The sequence below is a fragment of the Pyxicephalus adspersus genome, chromosome 2 (assembly GCF_032062135.1).
Source record: "Pyxicephalus adspersus chromosome 2, UCB_Pads_2.0, whole genome shotgun sequence".
Taxonomy (NCBI): domain Eukaryota; kingdom Metazoa; phylum Chordata; class Amphibia; order Anura; family Pyxicephalidae; genus Pyxicephalus; species Pyxicephalus adspersus.
The window spans coordinates 94,079,836-94,101,938 of record NC_092859.1 but is presented as its reverse complement, the minus strand read 5'-3'; the positions used below and the strand labels follow the sequence as shown (position 1 = coordinate 94,101,938).

General features: G+C 34.9%; 1 protein-coding gene across 8 annotated transcripts in view; it reads right to left on the bottom strand.

Annotated features, from left to right (window-relative positions):
* The window catches only part of FOXP2 (forkhead box P2), a 145,926-nt gene that overhangs the window by 45,013 nt on the left and 78,810 nt on the right, over positions 1-22,103 (bottom strand). For all 8 annotated transcript variants that reach the window (XM_072401540.1, XM_072401536.1, XM_072401542.1 and 5 more), the window contains 6 exons: positions 20,624-20,761; positions 18,577-18,783; positions 14,615-14,771; positions 14,204-14,417; positions 12,036-12,140; positions 58-145 (listed from right to left, as the gene is read on the bottom strand). In XM_072401540.1, coding sequence (XP_072257641.1) covers positions 58-145; positions 12,036-12,140; positions 14,204-14,417; positions 14,615-14,771; positions 18,577-18,783; positions 20,624-20,761 — 909 coding nt within the window. The remainder of the gene's footprint in view (positions 1-57; positions 146-12,035; positions 12,141-14,203; positions 14,418-14,614; positions 14,772-18,576; positions 18,784-20,623; positions 20,762-22,103) is intronic.

Sequence of the window (22,103 nt, the reverse complement as noted above, 5' to 3'; positions counted from 1 at the left end):
TTTTTTTTTTTAAAGTTGATTTGCTTTTTAATTTGACACTAAAACATGATCACTAACCTGAATTTCCAACTGCTGAACTACTTGCATTTGTACTCTGCATTGAGCTGTACTTCTGTCATCCAATGCATGCTCATTGTTAAGGTGCCTGGTTAAGAAAACAAAACAAAAGTGGTTAGTGAACTTTATTGTGATAACTATGAATTGCAGTAAGTATCATGCTGCAATAAAAGAAGCAAACATGTTTTTGCAAACTATATTGTTGTTTAAACAATGTTCTAAAAACTTTTTATGCAGGTCAAAAATGGATTCAATAAAATATGACCTGTCTCCCAACTGTTTAAAACTTACCTTTCTTTATCCCTCTTACCCCATGCTATGTTCACTCTTGGATGCAGACAAACAAAAATTCTAATTTACTTTATTTGGAGCTTGCACAAGATTAGGGATCTCACATACGAAGTGCTTGGGTCCAACCGATAGCCAATTAGATATCTATTGCTTCATTATGAGAGGAAGGAGACATTCATGTTCATCCATATTTATGCCATTCATATCTGGAATTATTGGGTATGTTATTTTGCTTGAAGCAGGTGAGGCAAAAGAGATGGTGAGTATTTGCAAGGAGGGGGATGGGTATTTAAGTGATCCTCTCACATACATTTACGATAAACATTAAACCAATATTTTACAATATTACAGTTAATTTAAAAAGCTGTGAAACTGCTAGTTCCTGGTAAAATGCATAGTTTGGGATGAACTCATTTACATTTATAGTAATATGCTATAGTGGAAATTCAGACAACAAAAATTATTTAGCAAAAGACAGAGTAAAAAGTGTAAACCACATGGGCTATGATTCAGTCTGAGGGGAAATCTACATTAGAAGTAGAAGCTGGCCCTAGAACTGCATGGGCAAAAGAAAAACACTCCTTTCAATTAGGTAAATGGGTCTTTTGGGGTTAAGGATTTAAATGGAGTAAACTATATGAAGATGGGTATTACAGGTATAGCTATATAGGTATTACAGGAATATGATATTATCAGATTGCCATTTAACCTAACCAACTTCCACAAATATATGTTACAGGGATCATAACTTCCCCAGTTATGATACAGGTGTATAATTCCCAGATCTAAAAACAACGTACAGCGCCAACTGCCAGTTGCTGTTTGCCATTTAGGCATAGTGTTTGGCTTACATAACACAAAACAGTATGTGGTGACCAAAGCATATAAAGCATGTAATATTTTAATGTATGAGTTAAAAAAAGGTAACAAAAAATTGCAGACTGGTCTTGATCAGCTACAGTTGTGTTCACACTATTTTACCATATTTAAAGCACCAACATGTCATCTAAAATATCCAAAAAAATATCCAAAAAAAATCCCAAAAAATGGAAGTGGTGCCATTTACTCATGATACATGACCTAGAGAGGGCCAAAGCCCAGACATCAATGAAAAATTAGACCCTATCTGAATAAAATGCATTTAAGGTTGAGGCTCCAGGCAGGGTTCTGTTTTTTTTCTTTCTGGAAAACGAAAAATGTTGTTTTTAAATGAGCTGAGTTTCCACTGCTAGCACATTTCCCTTTGATTGCAATGAGATCCCAAGCATAGTTGAGTCTCGATCTGACTGGCACCTGCTTTGTCAGTGGAGATACCTAGTGTAGGGCTTGTGGAGCAGGTGAGTTTTCTATGTCCATAATGTCATATTGTCCAATACTGTTGGCCCCATGTAAGTGTATGGGACTTTGTCATTTTTTAGCTCTCTTCAAATTACTATAGCTTTATAGCATATGGCTAACTTGTCTAGCAGCAATATGTTATAATAGGCTGTGGGCAAGAAAAATGTACATGTAAAACAGTGTATGAATATGCATAACTAACTATTAGTCAAATATATAGAAATGTTTTTCTACAAGTTAATATAAATTATATATAACAAGGTAAATTGTCTACGTTTTCCAATAGAAAAGTGTTAAATATATTTCTTATAAATAAAAAATGTGAATTAAAATTGGATTCTTAGGCACAAAATGTGCGAGTCTTAAACATAAGGATATTAGTGCTGATTACAGAAGGGTCTTTTGCATATATTGTGTCCTGCTTATTTTATAATCGTCCCTTTTAATGCATGCTGCACTGCATCTGAAAATAGAAGTTAATACTCATTGCTCTGGTAACATATCTATTCCCACACACAAGAGATAAAGACACTAATGCTCACTTGCAGATTAAACAGAAGAAAGGTGCAGAAAGGGCTAAATGCGTTATTTTGACTGCAAAAGGGTAATTTCAAACCATATTTTGTACAAGACACATAAATGACGATGTATACGATGCATTTTCTTAGGAGAAAAATCAAGACAAAGAAAACGAACAGGGCCTGTCTGCATAAAATGGCTTACAACATGTTTACATTTTAGCGACCTGCTCTTGTCATATATTTGGAGAATAAAAAAATATGTTTGCATTTAACTGCTCAAGTCTTCATATTCAGTTTATCTGTGCTGCTTTCATTAGAATAGAGAGACTGTGGAGTATAATAATAGTCGGTAGGGTTTTGTCTTGATTGAATTTTTCAGAGGAATACAAAAGAACCTTGCCATTAAAATAGTCCTTTATTCTCCAGCATGAAGGCGAAAGGTTTTTAAAGTGTTGTGATGTTCAGTAATGAGCCTCTATCTAAATTATCATTGGTGACAAACTCACAAAGCACTTTTCGAGGACACATAGTTATGAAATGCCAGAGCTGCCACTTTCTTTCCTGTAATTATAGGCTAGCTTGCAGCCCTTCAATGATCATTTATAGAACAGCCTCCAGTGGATTACCGAGAACTTGAAAAACACATACATACCTCTGCCACATCTCCCTTCTCTGTTCCTTGCTATTGTTTACTAGTGATATGTAAAATAATAGAGCCTATTCATTCCCCTACTTAATTATGCCAATCAAAGTGCAGGAATGGCAAAGGATACAAATGAAATGCAGCAAGATTAAATAAATAGGGTCGGCATTAACATAAAATTATAAATTTATACACTTAAAACTATTTCATGTCAAAAATATTCTCTTTTATGTCTTTATATCTGTCTCAGGTATTATATATTGGCTGTTAAAATAGTCTCTATGAATTATAAATCAAGGATAAGATAATATTGAAAAGTGAGGAATTTCGGAATTTTCTGAGCCACTACTTAATTGCTATTTCAAAATGCATATGCAGGGGGACATTCCATTAATCATTTAATCATGTACCTCGCAGGAAGTTTGAACTAATGTTGCAAATACCCTTTACATATGAAGGCTGCTTCATAATGCTATCTTATGTATTTGATATATTGCATATGTCATGAATCATAGCGGATTCTAAAGAACTAAATGGATTGTTATCCTTAAAGATGCTTATTACAAAAAGCTTTACCAATTTATTTTTTACTACTTATTACCAGCTCTATTTCAGTATTTTTTTCACAAGGCACCAATAATGTTCTTTTGATGGCAAAGGTCTGTAAATTACTCTTGCAATCACCAACACCATTTCACAGACCTGTTCTATTTCTGCAGTTCTGCTAACAAGACGATTACACAGAAATTACTGAATATCTATTAAATATTTAAATGCATTCTACTCTACTATGCATTAATAATAGGAAAGCAAGCTATGGAATTCTGGTTAGATCCACTCCCTAATGTCCCCTAATGAGCCTCTTACTGTGACTGCAGTTCAAACATGAAGGTGAAGAAAAATGCAAAGGGTGCCTTCAGAAAGGCAGCTTGAACAAACATTGTGTGAGCCAATTCTAATTTATGGGTCACTTTATAGGTATATTGATTTTTGTTTTGAAAATGGAATAAATGATGTGGTTGACTGGCATTCTTTAAAAACTGCATGAGACTGAGCCAGGTCTTAGCCTCATGTACACAGTGTGTAAATGTGAAGCCTTTTCTTTCAGCAGATATTTAATAAAAACTTAACTGCAACACACAACAGACCTAGGAGAGCCTGGGAGAAGCAGAGCCTCTGATTTTTAAAAACATCTAAGACTACGTATTCAGTCTCAGTTTATCACACAAATCTTAGTTCAATTATATTTTGATCCCTGAAAGTAATTTGAATCTAAACAAGACTGATGTGTGACTATTAGGATTGACGTCAATCCCTGTGGTATGCAAGAAAACTTCAAACATTTTATAGTTTTAGATGTTTGGTTTAACTATATGTATTACATATACAAAATATTTATTGCTCTTAGTAGTTATTAGAAATATTTATTTTTTTTGGTGCATTTACAATGGTTTTATGATTTTTAAATGACAATTTAGGTATATGCGTTTAATATTACCACCAGAGCCATCAGTTTCAGGAGTTTTGGTTGCCAGTAGAATAAGGAAAATACTTTTTAAAATGCCATTTTTTGATATAATGGTCTAAAAATGGAACAAATCTGTCACTAAGCATCACCAGTTATGCCATTTAATGATGTTTAGTGGTAAAAGCATTGGATTTTAAACAATGATACATTGGTCAGCTCAGATAGTTTGAATACCCAGTTAGAAAGTAATTAAACTGCGCTGCTCTCCAACCCAGCATTTTGAATCCAGAGAATAAATGCAACAAAAATTCCCACAATCAACATTTGGTCTATTTGCATTTTTCCATTTAGGCCTATGAGTATACAACTTTTTCTCTGATTCAGTTGGCTATTCAGGGCTGCCGGATCGGTAAAGGCCACAGTGCTCTGTATTACTCCTCTGGTATTTTCAAACGTGCATCTCTTCTGTACTCTAGCGTTTCACTGAATTCCATTGGTGTCTTGGTAAACACATTGTCCTCTTTGGAGCCATGTACCTTAAGGTGCGTACACACTTCCAATTTTTATCGTTCCAATCGAACGACGAACGATCGATTCGGCAAAAAATCGCTCGTAAAAAAGTAACCAACGACGCCGACGAACGAGGAAAGTCGCTGGAAACGAACGACCGGACCGACGGATCGGATTGGGCGACGATCGTTGAACATCGTTCGTGTGTAAGGTCGTTCGTTGATCGTCCATGTTCAGAGCATGCGTGATGAACGAACGTCCGTTCACTTTCCTGTCTTGCACATAGTTCCTCTATCGCTCAAACGATCGTATCTATTGTGTGTACAATATCTACGAACGATCGTGTCGTTAACTCTATGTGCAGGATCGGTGCTATACGATCGTTCATATATATCGTGCATGAACGTTCGTCGTTCGTTTTCCAACGATAATAATTGGAAGTGTGTATGTAGCTTTAGTATCAGTTCCCAATGTTTGCAGCACTTCAGGGGAATCTATAGCATGGCCACTACCATTTACTATGTATGCTGTTATATATTGTATTTTTTGTTATTACAGTAACAGTATATACTTGTTTAAATATAAGAATGGGCTATAAGCAAGGGAGCCTTACTTTTTGAGAGAAATAGGTTTCAATTTGCCCATGACAACCAATCCACCTCCTTCTGCTAGTTTAAAAGCAATGGTCTCTTGTTGCCTAACTCCTGTATAGCTTTTCCCTCTAGGGATAAAAGATAAAATACATTTTTTATTTGTTGGGTTGATATCAAGGATGTTATGCATAGTTTGAAATTATTAAAATATGTGTACAGTTTGAAGTTATTTTTCTTCTTTCTTTTGTAATAGGGTTGCTTTTGAACAAGAAAAAGTACTCCTTGAACCTTAATCTTCTGAATCTCCCCTATCATATATTCTATTAAATTCCTTAGGAATAACTGTATAATCCAATTTCGTTTTTGGGCAGAATGTTTTTGGAAAGGACTGATATTTCCAGTTTGGAATGTTTGTGTTTGACAAATTAGGGATTTCTAGTTCTTCTGTTGTATCCCCACCTCAAGTTGCATGACCATTAAAGAGTGTCCACAGACGTACCATTCGAGAAAACCCAGGTTGTGGCTTATAAGATTTTACTCTCACGCATGGCAGTGTTCCCAGCCCCAGTTCCCTTCTTACAATGTGTAGGAAAGAAAATAAGGGAAAGGGGAGCAAGTGCAGAGAGTCACTTCCTGACTTTCTCAATTTAGACAGAAACATCACCCAGGAATTTAAACTTTTAATTTTATTCTTTTAATTATTAAAGAAAGCCACCATGACAGAAAAGCTACTAGCATTTTAAGAACATAGGGTGGAAATGGTAACCTATGCATCGAAATTTCCTTTGCATACACAGAACTAATTTAAACATGTTATGAATCTACTTTCTCCTGCTTCCTTGCTATCAGATTGCCTACTATTACGTAATAATTTTGTTAGCAATTTATGTTATTCCTTTAAGCAACATCGCTTTTAGTCTAATTGTTTGCTGATCTGATTTTCATTTACCACATTCTTTGATCCCTCAATACATAAAATTTAATTTAGGGTGTCTATTATATCTGATTTATCACTTTTGTGTAATGTTTTGGATATTGTTTATTTTATTAAATACATTTATGGTCTACAGCATTAAACAATACAAAATTTTATTTTTGGCTTTTTAGTATGAAAATCTCAGATTGTACACTTGTATTAATCTCAACATTGCTAGAGATTAGGAAATAAACTATATCATTTTCATTACTACTCTGGAGGTGAGGTGGAGGAGATCAGAGTTTACTCTAATAATCAATTTGAAATTTGTGTAAGCAACACCTATGTTAAAATGTAAAATTTATTTTTGTTAAAACCTAATTTTTAACCTCAAAGTTACTTCACTAAACATAAACTGAATATTTCAGTTTTTAATATCTGGCCCTTTAAAAGCCTTTCACTAAACATGGTAAAATGAGCATTTTGTTGTAGCTTACTATCCACAGTACTGGAAAATATGCAAATTTCAATTCATGCTGTATTTTGTTTTGCAATTAGCTGTAGAATTTTTTGTACATCAGGATTCTACCTAGACAACCATTTAGTTTTTTTGAGGTCTATCAGCGAACCTAATTTGAAATCAAGCAATAAATTCATCTGTATAAACAGCGGTAGAATGATTAAAGTCACTAAACAGCCACTTTCTTTCAATTCATCTGTTTTCATTTTTTTCCCCAAGCTGATCATGATTTGTTGACTTGTAAATAGATTATTTCAAGATAAGCTCTGGAGAGTTAAATGTTAAAACTGCTCTACTACAACTCAGCTTAGAGAACTGAATGGAGCTGTTACTCTAACTGATTTAAATGGCTTGTTTAACTGATGGAAATGGCCTCTTTACCTGCTTAACTGTAGCACTGGGACCATTCATCAAGTTAGAAAAGCTTGAGCAGCAAAAAATAGGCTAATTTGCTTTAGACATATTTTCTGTTTGGTACATAGTTTTGTATACTAATAGAATGCCTGTCGTGTTTTATTATAATTTACTGGTTCCTTTTACAAATTATACAACCTTTAAAAGACTGAATAGAAACGCAGATATATTCTATTATACTAATGCATTTGTAGTGTAAAAAAATGAAATAACAAAAAGCTACTTACTCATATACCAGCAATGACATGTTCAATGGAAATAAATAGGGGATTCAGTTTTTGATTTTCTACAAAAGCGTATTAAATGACACATTCCATCCCCAATATGGATGTCCAACCACAGCTATAGTCAGACTACTTGATGTGGAATGCAACATGCAAGGCACCATTATAAATTTGTGAAATAAATTAGGAAACATCAACTAACCTATTTTTATATATTTAAAACTAAGTTGGATATATTAGTCTATAAAAAGAAGTGCTTGTATATATTTGTGTTTATTGAAAAAATACAAAAAGCAAGAAGTTGTAATATTGGTCTTATTGGTATCTAAATGCTTAGTAAATACATATTGATAGATTTTCAGGGCTAGCAAATATAAAAAAACCCTTGTGTGAATCCATCCATTTATAAATATCTGTTGGTTAAGCTGAACCTGAACGTAATTACAACTGTCTTAGTGGTGATCCACATGATTGATTTGGATTTACTAAAGTGTACAGGACATTTACGAACCATTTACATTACTCTGTTGTGCTAAAGGAAGGTTTGCGGCTTGGTGTCCAGCAGTGCCATTTATTATAAATTCTGCATGTTATTGACTTATTGCAGGACTGGTTTTTAGTCTATTCTAGTGCCTTAAAGAGTCTTTTCATATAAATGGGCTGCCTTAACAAAATATGGGTCAATGTGCAAGTGTTAAATGCAAACTAAGAGGCAGCTTTAGTAGTAAATCTGCCATAAGGAACCCACAAGACCCCTTTTCTCAACAACTGTAAATTGTATTTTTTATCTGTGTGTGGTCATGATGGTTTCTTCTTTTTCTGGATGAAAATAAAATACTTTTTTTTTGTTGTTGATGGGAATTGTCCTAGGAGAGGTAATGGATTATTTTAATGTTCTAATGTTTAATGTGAACCTAACTCTAATCAGCAGGGTTTGTGCGTTTAAATGCACAGCTAATACAAGTGAGCCATATGAATGATAAAATATTAGTGCTTTCCACTTTCTATGTAAGGAAAAAAATACATTGTCTAAAACAGCTGTTGTTTTGCCATACAAAAGAATAACCACTATTTCTAAACAATGGAACTACTTATGTTGTACTACCAAACAATGAATACTAATCAAGATATTGAGTAAAACTTTAAAATCAGACAATGCTGCAGCAATCAGTTATAATCCACCCTGGTGTGACTTTAGTCAAGTAAACCTGGTTTGGTTGCCGTAGGTTACTGAACTTTGTTCCTTACAGGGTATTTTTTACCCCATTAGTGGCGTATAGTATAATACAGAAATATACAGACTGGTGGCAATATTAGCTTTTAGTGTTATTATACTACTAAAACAACAGCTAAAATTGGATATAATCAACACTCCTTACTGACAGGTATTAACTTCTAGCCACAGAAATGCCTTGTACCACACAAGTTTTACAAGGCTTATTGATAACCACGGGGACACTCAAAAGATGTTGAAAAATGGTAAATGTCTGATCTACCATAAAAAGGGCATGCATGAACTGGTTTTAAGGTTATGTCAATGACATCTGTTTCAGATGCTTCTGAGATCATTCGGAATAAACCTCATACACAGTTCCCAATAGATCCCACCTTCACAAGTAAATATTACACTGTTCAGCTGGACGAAAACTGAGCTTCTAACTAGATATGCACACATGTAATTTATCTCACCTGTAAACAAACAACTTGCATCTTAGGAAACCAACCTTTATATCTTTACATTCTTTTAAATTGCAAACTAAGAAAACAAATGAATTCCTGTGTGTTGTTATCACATTTCTCATATAAATACAAAACAATACCTAAATAAATATTTATATATAACATTCATAATTATGATGAGATTGTGTTCTATATGTGATAAAAACATGACTAATTTGCATGTGCAACTTAATGGTGCATTATGCCATTTATTAGGAAATTTCCAGGAGTAAATAGGTGAAAAGTAGGGTGATGAAATCTCACATTTTAGTATATGTTCACTAGATAACAGGAAATGTTATCACCCTCTGATTTGAAAATTCTTGTATATGTAACTGTGAGGCAGCACAACAAAGATTACAATGTTTTCATCCTAATGAGCACACATTTTGCCTAAATACCTAATGTCTATACTACTTAAATATATTTTTTTAACATGGATTCCTAATTCAGCAGAAAATGTACTATGTTTAAATATAGTGAGCACAATTTTACAAAATATAGAAGACTAGATCCTCTGCCATGTTTAGGATCCACTCGTTATCACATGATTGTTCGTTGACTTTGGGCACAGTCTTTACACAACTTAAGCCCCGTACACACGTCAGATTTTTATCGCCCGATAATCGGCATCGGCCAATTATCAGGCGAAAATCTGCCGTGTGTACAGTCGGTGTCGTCCATCGTCCGGACGACCGACCTGCCGGATCCACGGACGATGGACGACAGCCGATCCTAATGAAAGGGAAGGGGAGAGCGCGCAGCAGGGTGCCGCTCCGTCGCTCTCCCCCTCCCCTCTCCATAGAGCATGAACGGTGCTGTATGTACAGCACCGCTCATGCATCGTGCACTCCCTTGTCGTTGGAAAGGATCGTGAAAGATCCTTTCCAACAACAAAAATTGCAAGTGTGTACGCAGCTTTACACTACCTGAATAAATAGGAAGCACTGTATTGTTCTGCTTATATCCCTTAATTACCTGTGTTCTGGATGCCTTAGGCTAGGTACACACCTGCAATAGTTCTCATCTGATAATAGGCTCAGGGCCGATAGGACGACAATCTTGCGTGTGTACAGCGCTCGTCGTCCATCATCTAAACGACTGTCCTGGCGGATCCACGTACGATGGACAAGGAACGATTGTAATACAAGTGAATGGGGGAAAGAGAGCGCAACGGGGTGCCATTACGTCGTTCTCTCCCCTCCCTTCTCCATAGAGCAGAACGGTGCTGTATGTACAGCATCGTTCATGCATTGTGCAGTCGTTAGTCGTTGAAAAGGATCGTGAAAGATCCTTTCCAATGACAATTATTGCAGTAATACTCCCTCCATACAGCACTAAATTATTAACATAGAGTAGAATAGATAACTGTATTTATAATAGTTTTAATCTTGTGATAGAGGTCCAGACTAAAATAAAAAAAACAGCCAATGGGACCTTGGCAATGGACAATATTAAACTACCATTAGACAGAATCAGTCATCTCTGTGAAGGTTCTCTTTTGTAGGCTGTGTCTTAGGAATGGCTCTGTGGTTTGGGCAATTAGCATGCTAATTAGAAGTCTAGCATGTTAAGCAAACTTGGCAGTCAGTTACACAGCAGTTTCACATGAGGACTTAACATGATGAGAATCACTAATATAGGCCTGCAATCCACAAACAGATGCTAGGTGGGCCTTGAAAGCCCTATTACTAAGTATGTTTCTGAAATTATGGATAAAGCAAATATGTAGGCTAGAACAGAAAAGCTCTAAGCTGTTTTGTTAACAACAGTCACAGAGATTATTTACACTGCCCACTATGTTAATCAAAAACACTGCATGCTTAAGCTGAGAAAATGAAAAGATAGTGTTGCCAACTGCATAAACATAACCTTGTATCTGAAAAGTACAGTTTTGAGATGTTATAGTTCTACAGGGCCTACGAACAAAAAAGAGCTTTAAACAAAAATATTCAATATTTATATAAAAGAGCAGTACTTAAATTACACCACTACTGCTATTATTTGCTTCTTGCTATGTTTTGTAGTTTTGGTGTCTCAGTGCTATATCTAACGGATAGTCTACCATTTGTAAACACATCTTTTTGATGTTTCTGCCAACATCCTGGCAACAAAGCAGTGCCATTTCAAATAAGCTAATTAACTTAATTGTTGATGAAGCATGAAACAGTTCATTCACCCTGTTAACCGCACCATGACAACACAAGATCTTCAGCCTGTGAAGTTACTCATCTTGGAAAAAAAAGCCCTGACAGTTCATTTATATATATATTTGTTCTGCGAAATGTTATACATTTGAAGATTTAAATTACTGAGTTAATGAAAGCACACTAAAAAGCAAAAATATGTGTCAGAGAAGGCACTTGGTGCCTTTATACCTTCTAAAAACAGTTTGCATATGCAACAAGGCGGCCAACATTGCTCACAGAACTTTGTACTGGTTCAGAAACCTAAGTTGGCTTTGTTAAACACATATGATGAATAAAAAAGTACACCCAATGGTTAATACTGGGGATCACATTGGTTAAAAATTCTGTATTATACTTGTTGCAATTTGTTCTGTATGGAAGTAGTTTGATTGTTGAAAAACAAAGCTAAAAGTATAGGACAATAGGTGTATCAACAGATGCCTGCTACTAGAGATTCTCTGTTGGTGTTTTACCAGTATATAAGTAAATCTCTTCATGCAACCCCACAACCCATGAAGAAAATATATATATTGCATTAAAACCTACAAGTGTGTAAACCTGACCTATTTTTCTTATAAAAATGTGTATTTTTATTGCAATCACTTCCCATGAGAATGTGAAATATAACCTACTTTAAAAACTGTCCAAAATCTTCACAGATGTTTTCACAGCCCGGCCATTTGCAGACACCATGACCATAGAGGGTATGTGTAGCCCCAGTCTCTTCAAGTGACGAGCTGTAGTAGAAACAACATAGCATCCCATTAATCTCAAAAGCCATAATCGTTGGCGGCTGCTAGCACCTGTCAGGTTACAATCGCTGACAAACAGGTCAAAATAGGTCAATTCAGCTCAGAGCAGTCAGAAAAAATTTAATCGTTCTATTGAATAGTTCAACTGCCAAGGCAGGATGATGTTCCAATTAGGGAAGAAATAAAGCCAGAGATGACTTCTAATAAAGGATGAAAATAAATGACTATACAACAGGGCATGGTAATGTCAACCTATGACCCCACTGTAGTATTTAGCCTCAAACCTAATAAAACCATTCCAATGTGATATATATTTACTGAAAAAAATAATGATTATTATAGTTACATGTATATAATTGAGCTGGATGGAACCATACATACCTTATTTTTGTACTAAAAATGCAAATTCAAAAGTTTTGTGCATTTTTAATATTATCATCATCAAGTGTTTATATATGCTGCCATTTTAGACAGACTTTTACAAAGTCAATAGTCATATCGCTGTCTCTTAAACAAACTCACAATCTTATATTCACATTAGAAAAAAAATTGTATACAGAGAGGTTAAACTAACACCATCTAATAGCCATTCATATGACATATCTGTAGGATGTTTATGCACAAAATGGCAACCAAAAAAAGGACTGTATTTCGTCACAAAAGATCAAAGTAAAATCTTTCCTACAAAAATTTACTGGCTGACTAGTGCTAACCTAGTAAAATTGAGAGAAAGGAATCCTGCACTAAAAACTACACATAATTTATGTTTATTTTTTAAAGAGCAGAGATGTATTTTAAAGAGGGTTTATTGTCCACCCAACCAGCTTCTTTCACTTACCTACAGTTTACTTTTTTACTGTTCCATTCACCCAGGAAAGCAAAGTGGCATACTTAATGCGGCATACTTACTGGGGAGGCATTTGACAACATTAATGTATAAGGGATTTAGGCATTCAGCAGCCTGATGATGGAACAAAAAGTATGCAACTTGAACTTTACTCAGGGTTTCTTATCCTTGCTCCCACAGTCAAACTAACTAGTATAGTATGGAAAAGCATAGGTTAATGTTAAGGATGAATTCCAGGTGAAAAGCTAACTGTCAAACTGAAATACTGAAATACTGAAAGAATGGGAAACAGAAGCTGTGGTAATATGCTCCATAGTGCACCAACAGGTACTAAAGTCAAATGTTGCACAAAAAAACTATAAATAATAGTAAATAAATAAATATATATATATTGAAACAGAGTTTAACACAGCATTTGACAAGGGAAAGCTGGACTAACAAGCTTCTGCCCTCCAAACGCATGTAAAACACAGTAAATCAGTGGCCCTTGACACAAGCCTAAAAGAGTATTGATATCAAGACACTATAGCAGTATAACAGTAGTTTGATTATGTTCTCAAGGAATGCAAAACTGCATTAATTGTAATTTTTTCATCTATCTATATATATATATATATATATATATATACACATATATATTTATAGTATTTGCTACATATGATGAAGTAATTTATTGAATCCACAAGAACACACAAACATGAGAAACAGAACAAAATACAGGTGTAAAACGGTCACTACCATACCATAATACAAATACTATACACAATATAACAACAGTTTGCATTTGACCTAAAAAGAAAGGTTGCAATAGACTATTCATTTTAAGTAAGTATCAATTTTAAGTAAGTAAGTATCAGTACCTCTGCCTTTTAGTTCTATGCATTCAAAAAGTTCTGCTTACTGCATTTTTAAAGCAGTTACCAGCAAATGTCACCTGGATGAGCGGCAAAATGTACAATTCAGGTGAAATGCATCTAAAACAGAGCACACCTCAACTACGCTGTATGAAAATTCAAAATGGTGACTGTAGCTTTATTACTTCCATTATTTCTATTTTGACGTTAAAAGGCAAACCTTTCTTTAGTGATATAAGTTCTTCCACAAACATTGTATAATATTATTAACCAAACACAGTGTAACTAATTATATTAGAAAGCTGAATAAATTAGCAGACATTAGTCATGAACTGCTGTATATTTACCTGTCTCGTCTTGAATTTATCACTGAAGACTGTCCATTCACTAAGGAATGATGAGTTATTGGTGGCGATGCTTTGGAAGTGGTGGAGGAGGTAGTAGAAGAGGAATTGTTAGTAGTGAGGTCTAGCCCTCCATGTTTAATGCCATTGTCTTCCATACTGTGAACTCCAGTAACCTCTTTCCACAACTGCTGAATCTCTGCAGGGCTTAAACCAGCTACAAAATGAAACACTGTCTTGTGAATAAAAGACTAAGCCTTTTTACAATAAACTGCATTTTATGTTAAGACCTACAGCAACAAATATGGAATACATCCTAACATTAGTCATGAGACAATGGATGTGAATACACCCCAAATCAAACATTTAAAAGTTGAATAAACTAAAGGAATGTCTGGTGATGCAAAAGCCTACCTTGTGGTAGGGACTGGACTGGAAGAGCTGACTGGCTTGGCGGGATGGAAATTAGTCCCTGCCGTTGAAGATTAAGTAGATGTTGTTGTTGCTGCAGTTGCTGCATTTGAAGGAGCTGCTGCTGGAAGACAAGCTGTTGGGCTGCTAGCTGTTGCTGCTAACAAAAAAAGACAAAAAAATAAATATATATATATTGTTCTAATTAGAAAAAAAATGAGTAAATCCATCAAACTCTAAGCAGCTCAAACTGGAGATGTCAAGATCTAAATAAGAATTTAGTTGTCTATATTTGTCATGCACTGAATATTTAACCTGCAGAATTAAACAAGAGTAACCTCTGTTATGTATCTTTTTCATAGGATCCTCCATGTTAATTGCCCATGTTTTTAAAAGGGTTAATTTAGAACTTTGAAATGTAATAAAAATAAAAAAAATAATAAAAAAAAATATTATAACATTTATTCTGCCTCTATGTACAAATATTTTTTATTAAAAATAGTTAAGTGTAAATGCTAGAAGGCTGAGAACAAATGAGGATTAGAGTTCAGGTATTATTAATATAATTCAGTGAAATAAACACATTGACATAGCACACCATTGTAACTGTTCTAACCGTAGATGTCTTTTAAACTATACAAGTGTAATCCACAGCTGCTCAAGAATGTAGTCTCCAGTGGTACATTAGTAAATTGGGATGTAGCCTTTATTCCAATATTCTCTTAGCTCTTTCTTTTCTCTTGTTTGGAATGCATTATACCACTGCTGGATTCAAGGGAGAGAATTGCCCTATTACTAGAAAAAGTATAACTTCCAATTTTGTGAGGCATTACAAGACAAACCAGAGTTCTTGGGACTCCAGAGAATATAAGATAGCAGTCACACTTCACAAAGAGACAAGCTGCTGTAGAAGACCTTCCCTTTTTAGTTTGGGGAAAAGAGAAACTTCTGATGCACTCACTGGAAAACAGACTGCATAATGGAGCAAGTCATGTGGATTGCCCAAAGCCTCAAGAGAAATAAGGGAACAATTTCTATGCTGTAGTTGATGCCTGTCTGAAATTCTATTCACAAATCCAAACAGAAACAAAACCTCAGGAGGTCAAGACTGTTTCCTGTAGGTTTGCATAATGGGCAGCTTAAAGACAATGTCTACAATACCTGCTGATCAATTTAACTGCTTCAACATGTTATATTTGCATTATGTTTATATTTGATGCATTCTGCCGACAAGTGCGGGGTAGGCCTTAGAAGCCGGCTTGTCAGCTTGATTTATGAGCACATCAAACTGGAACTTTCTATTCGCCAGTCCAAATCTCCAGTAGCAGTTCATTAATCAGGGGCCCATGACTTTGAAATTTATGCTTAGCCATTTTTGAACAATAAGCCAACTTTGCATGCTTCTTGAACTGTATCATACAGAAAAAAAAATCTTTCATTATATTTCATCAATTTTATAGTTGGGCGACAAAGTGATTTTTTTTTTCTTCCAAAGGGAATCTTGATATAGTACAGTATACAGCTGAATAAATTATATTAAAAAAAAAGTTCAGTGGCATTCACTCCCAATGTGTAAAAGCTTTAACTATAAACTATAAATATTTTAGGAAACCTAAGGCTGGCTGGCAACCTTTCTACTATTCTCAAATTCGATTTTTGTTAATTTCTTCCTAATAAAAAGGTGGATTAATCATTTTTAAAGGGTATATAATTTTTACATTTGTATGAGTATTGTCTAGTTTTACATTGAAATTTAAAAACTGTCTGTATGTTGGCTGAATTTTGTGTACTGTAACATTTTTACAGAAAAGACTTTCATCATGGATGATCTAGTCAAAAATGTCCAATCTGGAAAACTTAGCTGTTGTTAGACTGTAAAGGTTCAAGGCTACAGGCTATGCTGCATATACCATCCCATGACAGTACAAGCCCTCTGGGAATGTCGGAAACCTAGCCTTTTGATGTTTCCTTTATAGTAATGAATTCCTTTACAGTTCCAAAAAACAAAGGGGAATCTAACCTAATGTGGAAAAATCTAAATATTTTATTTAAGGTTCTATTCAATTTATAAGTCAAATACTACAAGTATGAAAGCCTCATTCCAAATATTACACAATGTAATCCAGTTTTATATTTACTGAAATACAAAATTAGGTAAATAGGGTAAGCATAAGTACATATTTTTGTATTAGTTTTATTTTATTGTAATTGCTACAATACAGCATCTAGGGCTTAGTCTACACCAGGGGTCCCCACACTTTTTTGGCTACTTTTAAAATGACCAAGTCAAAATGATCTACCAACAATAAAAAGTTAGACTTAATAACTCCTGTGCGCGGTAGAGTTTATTTTGAAAGGCAGGGCTCCACAATCTACTCGCGTTGCCTTTTTGATCTAACGGTAGATTGCGATCCACCTGTTGGGCCACCCCTGGTCTACACGGACGTTTTCCCCAGCGTTTAACTTACACTAATTTCAATGAGCCAGTTTCCCAAGTTTATAAGCACCGTAAACCAGTTAAAAACGCTGGAAAACTCTGTAAAAACGCAGCATAGTCATTTTCCAACGTTTTAAAGGCAAGCTTTAAAACGCTAATAAAAGTGCATAAAAAAGCATATAAATGCAGTAGGAATGTTTGAAAAGGTCCGTGTAGACCCAGCCTAAAGTAGTATATGAGTGTTTAAGCATTGTGTATGCCAAAAAGCAAACTGTATCATCTTAAACATACACATAAGTAACATAAGTAAAATTAATACTTGAAAAATGATGCTGATGGAAAAAAACAAAAAGAAATTAAAACAGGTAACAAAATGCATAAAGACATTCTTTGGGTCACCAGTGAAACTCATTTTAAATTCTTTAGAAACAATTTTCCAGGTACTGGACACCATGGTTTATTTACCACAGCAAGCATGTGTTTTTATCTTTGAACGCCTTTCAGTGGCACGCTAAGCCTTCCTTAAATCAATTTTAAACTCTGTTTAAACTGTTCTTTATTATAATGATAACATGTATAAAGAATATCAGCCTTGAATTAACTTGTTTGTTACGTGAATTTATATAATTTATGTATGAATTACCTGGTTTGTTACATGAATATATATAATTGTTTTTTTTTGTTTCCTCATTGTTGCAAAAAAAAAAAAAAAATTTGGAAATTGAAGAAAAGTTAAGAAAAGAAAAAATAAAATGTAAAAAACAAAAGGTGAGAAAATAGATTAAAAGGGAAGCCTACAATGTTTTCTTTTGTGTAGTGTCTACAGAGGGTGATTTGGGCTTGCAAACTGATTTTTAGGCTAAGAGTTTAAAAAATACAATCAAAACACAATTTTGTTAAAATCAACAAAACAAAACAAAAATGTAGTTCTAAAATTTCCATTTGTAAAACAAATCTTATTTTATTTTCCCATGCTGTATTCTTCTCTGGTTCTTCCATCTCCCCATTTAATCATGTTAATAAAAATATTTAGGAAAGGACCTGATTTAATCACATTTATTCTAGAATTAATGACATCTTGTGTGCCTGAACTCCAACAGCTAAAAGATGTGGACCAGTAAAAACAGGGGAGTAAAAGGCTGAATGAGTCTTAAGGAACTAAGTCTATTTTGTAGATTCTAATGCATGCTGAGAGAAGCTTAAAGGTTAGAGTAAAAAGAGTAAGCAATGCAGGAAAAACATTTCTCTCTTTCAGATACTTTTATGCCCTAAATTCATTTTTCTCCCCAACCCCTTTTAGCCGGGCGCACCATCCAGCATTTTTCGGTGACCACCTGGCTCTTTTTGGGTGGTTACTGAAGAGTTAGGTCATAATACAGGAGCCGCTACTCTATATTTTGTTAACATCCGGCTTAAAAAAAAATTTCTGGGTTGAACACTGAAATTGTTAACATATTATAATGATTACTCAAGAAAACCAAATAGTTGTTGGTATATAATTATTCTGGTCAGCACTGATCATACAAACCTCCTTTGCTTGTTTTCCTGGGTGTGGCTGTGGCGGTTGTTGCTGTGTTTGTTGCTGTTGTTGTTGCTGTTGTTGTTGTTGTTGTTGCTGCTGCTGCTGTTGTTGTTGTTGCTGCTGCTGTTGTTGTTGTTGCTGCTGCTGTTGCTGCTGCAAAAGCTGAAGATGTAACTGTTCTTGCTGTTTCTTGTAAAACTCTTGCAGTTGTTGCTGAATAAACCATTTTGACTTTAATAAATAAAGGCAAAAGTTGCATACATTACAAATTACCTACGCTTTGCTACTCTGAACTGGATTTTGAATCATCCTTAATAATAAACTAAGTAAAAAAATGTATTTTGTAAAATGTGTCTCCAATGTCGCCCAAACACTTATGCATATAAAGTGTGTGCAAATTACAACTGCGTTATCAATTATCAAGTGACATAAAACAGGAACAAGCCAGTAAAAGCCTGGGGCCAAAGACAATTCACTGCTTCACTAATTTAGGACTGTCAAGCTATCATATCCAAAAAAAAAAAAAAAACACTGTCAACAAACCAACAATGCCTTGTAGGTGGGCAAAATATACTAAAAGCTAAGCATAGGTTTGGTGAAATAGGTATATTTGTGTCTATGTCTGTAGATATTTATCAGTAGTTGCTGCTTGACATTGAGGAGGAAAATGTTAATTAAAGCTAGTTTCCAACAATGTGATTTTGTCATGTGCTACAATGCATACGGATACTAAAACAAACTGTGACTATATTCTGTCACATACACTGGATAGCACGACAGATAAGTTCTACAAGATGGAATCTGCGTGTTGTTAGCCCTTTGCCTTCTTAATCAATTGGTGTTAAAGTCCAGTATTCATTACCCAACAACTCAAATGAATCAACACCCAGTAGCATTAGTGCATCAGTCTTACCATCTATGTCTGTACATAGCCAAATGGTCATATTTAAACAACAAATATCATTCATATTATCAAAATAACTTCCTATTCACCCTCCTCCAATCAGATGCTTGAATGGAGTTTTGAGCTCCTTCTATGCCTATTAGCTTTTTTCAGCTGCTATCTGAAACCCACTGATTTTACAAACGAATACAGCCAGACTCGACAACCAGTCTATTTCCTAGAGGCGGTTTTTCCATTGGCATTGCCAAATGATGGAAGCCATGGAGTAGTGTGACAGCTCTAGCTAAATAGATGAGCAGCAAGAGGCTTAAGTGGGACAATCCAGATGACCAGCAAGGTGAAACAAGCATAGAGGTTTTCTCCCTTCCCATTCTCTCTGGAAGTGGAAAACCTCTTTAAACCTTTAAAGCTAATTTTGTGCAATCCAAATACACAGAATCAAATGTATACTAGCCAGAAAACACCTTGACTTCTGTGCAATGACTACACTAATATAATGTTGGTGATAACAAAGACAAAGCAGAGTTAATCAATTTGTGTCTAAACAGAGCTTTGGCCTGGGACTTCTGTACATATGCTCAGGAGATCCGGAACATCCTCCTTCCTGTTATTTACAATAGCATTTAATTGTTTGTTTTAATAGTGTTAGAATAAATATATACATTTTTAATGTGTTACAGAATCTCTTACTCTGTAATCTCATTAAAGGAAAAAACACTGACTTGTAGTTTAACCACTTGATTTTTTACTGCATATAAATTCACTCCTCATAAATCTCTGCCCCAGCACTTTTCTTTACCATAAAAAAACAGATCTATTATTTTTCCACTTACTGCAAAGAGCTGGACATTTTTCATATTTGCCTTCAACTAACTATAACTAAAACAAGCAGTAACGTGTTATATATCATAAAACAACAATCTTCTGCGACTCACTTTGACACTTAGTATGCTTTGACAAGTCTAGAAATGTAATGTTCTGTTTCAGATGACAATGTAAACAATCACCTGACAGCATATTATTTTTCTGCATGTGATATACACTGCTATAAAAGGTGAAGATGAGATAAACATGACATAGAGCTTATGCAATCCTAACATTCAAACAACCAAGAAAAATTAACTGTTGAGGGAAGGTAACCAACATTACCTGCTGTAACATAACGGCTTGCTGCTGCTGGAGGAGAGCCTGTACCTGCTGCGGAGACAATACTTGCTGCTGAAGTATCTGTTGCATCTGCTGAGGGGTGATCACCTGGGGAGTCATCATGGCCACTGAAACAGGCACCTGCCATAAAGAAAAAGAAACATCACAGCTAAGCTGAGTTGAAAGGCATTGATTGCTTATGGCTGCAATGATTTCATTGACATTGATTATACTCTTCGCTGCTGCTCAGTTTCGATGTATGTATATGTCATGTTCCGACAGGGAGATACTTATTCTACATAATTATAACAGAGCAGTTTAAAAAGGTTGTAGAGTGTATTCATTTTCTCGGACTGTCTCAAAAATGCTTCAGAATCTGAGCAGGAAACTATTACCTTGCTGTACTGCTGAACTACAGGGCAAAGCTACCTAATTGTAAGTAGAAAACGATGGTCACTGGAATATTATTCACATGTTCTAAACACAGGAAGCGTATATAGATGTGACCAGAAGCAACAGCAAAGGATCCTTAATAAATATATGCAGCGGGCCTAAAGCATTAGGCTGCAATATAACTTAAATCTTTAAAAATGGGAAATGTTTCAGGCATTTTAGCCACCAGTACTTTTCCTTTTGAACAATACATTAAATACAACTGACTGCAAACAGTGGCAAGTTGTTTTTATACAACCATTCAATGCCAAAATTTTAGTGACTGCTGTAATGTTGTTTGGGGACACTTAAAAAAAAAAAAAAAAAAAAGAAAAAAGGTACTTGGGTGGCATGATGGTGGGAATATGAGTTTGCATATCTCAAAAAAAGCCTATTTAGAGGCAACTCTACATCACAAATTAAGCACATGATTTTTCCCCAGAGGAAAAGCTCTTTCTACGATAAAGGGAACCACAATAAAAAAAATAGCATCTCTAGAATGATCATATTAGTACAAGTTATTGTATTAATTAGATTGGACACTACGTTATAGAAGCCAGTGCTTTGTAAAGTACAGGAATACAAATAACTGTAAGGCCCTGTATGGATTGCATTAGTTTGAGATGCTTTTAATGTATTTAAAATTCACTGACAAGAGCATTTGACCTGTAGCTGATCTTTTTCTGACCAGCATTTAACCTGCCTTTAAGCAGGATTTATATTCCTCTAGGCTTTCATTGCAATACAAACCTATTTCAAGTGAACAAAAGCCCACTGACACAGGCCCTAAATGAGTTTTATTTGTTTCAGACCAAATGCACCAATTTACCGCAAAAATATAGTCGGGGAAAAGGCAACTTTCATTTTTTGGCAGTAATAGTTTATAAAAATCCTGCCCAGTCTCAACAGTTAGATTATGAAAATTATTCTTCATAAACATCTAGAAACATCTGAAGATCATTACTATTTGGTAGCGGTAGGTAAAAAAAAACAGTGTAAAACCCATAATTCATTAAGGCCAGAGAAGACACTCTGCTAAAATCAGTATTAT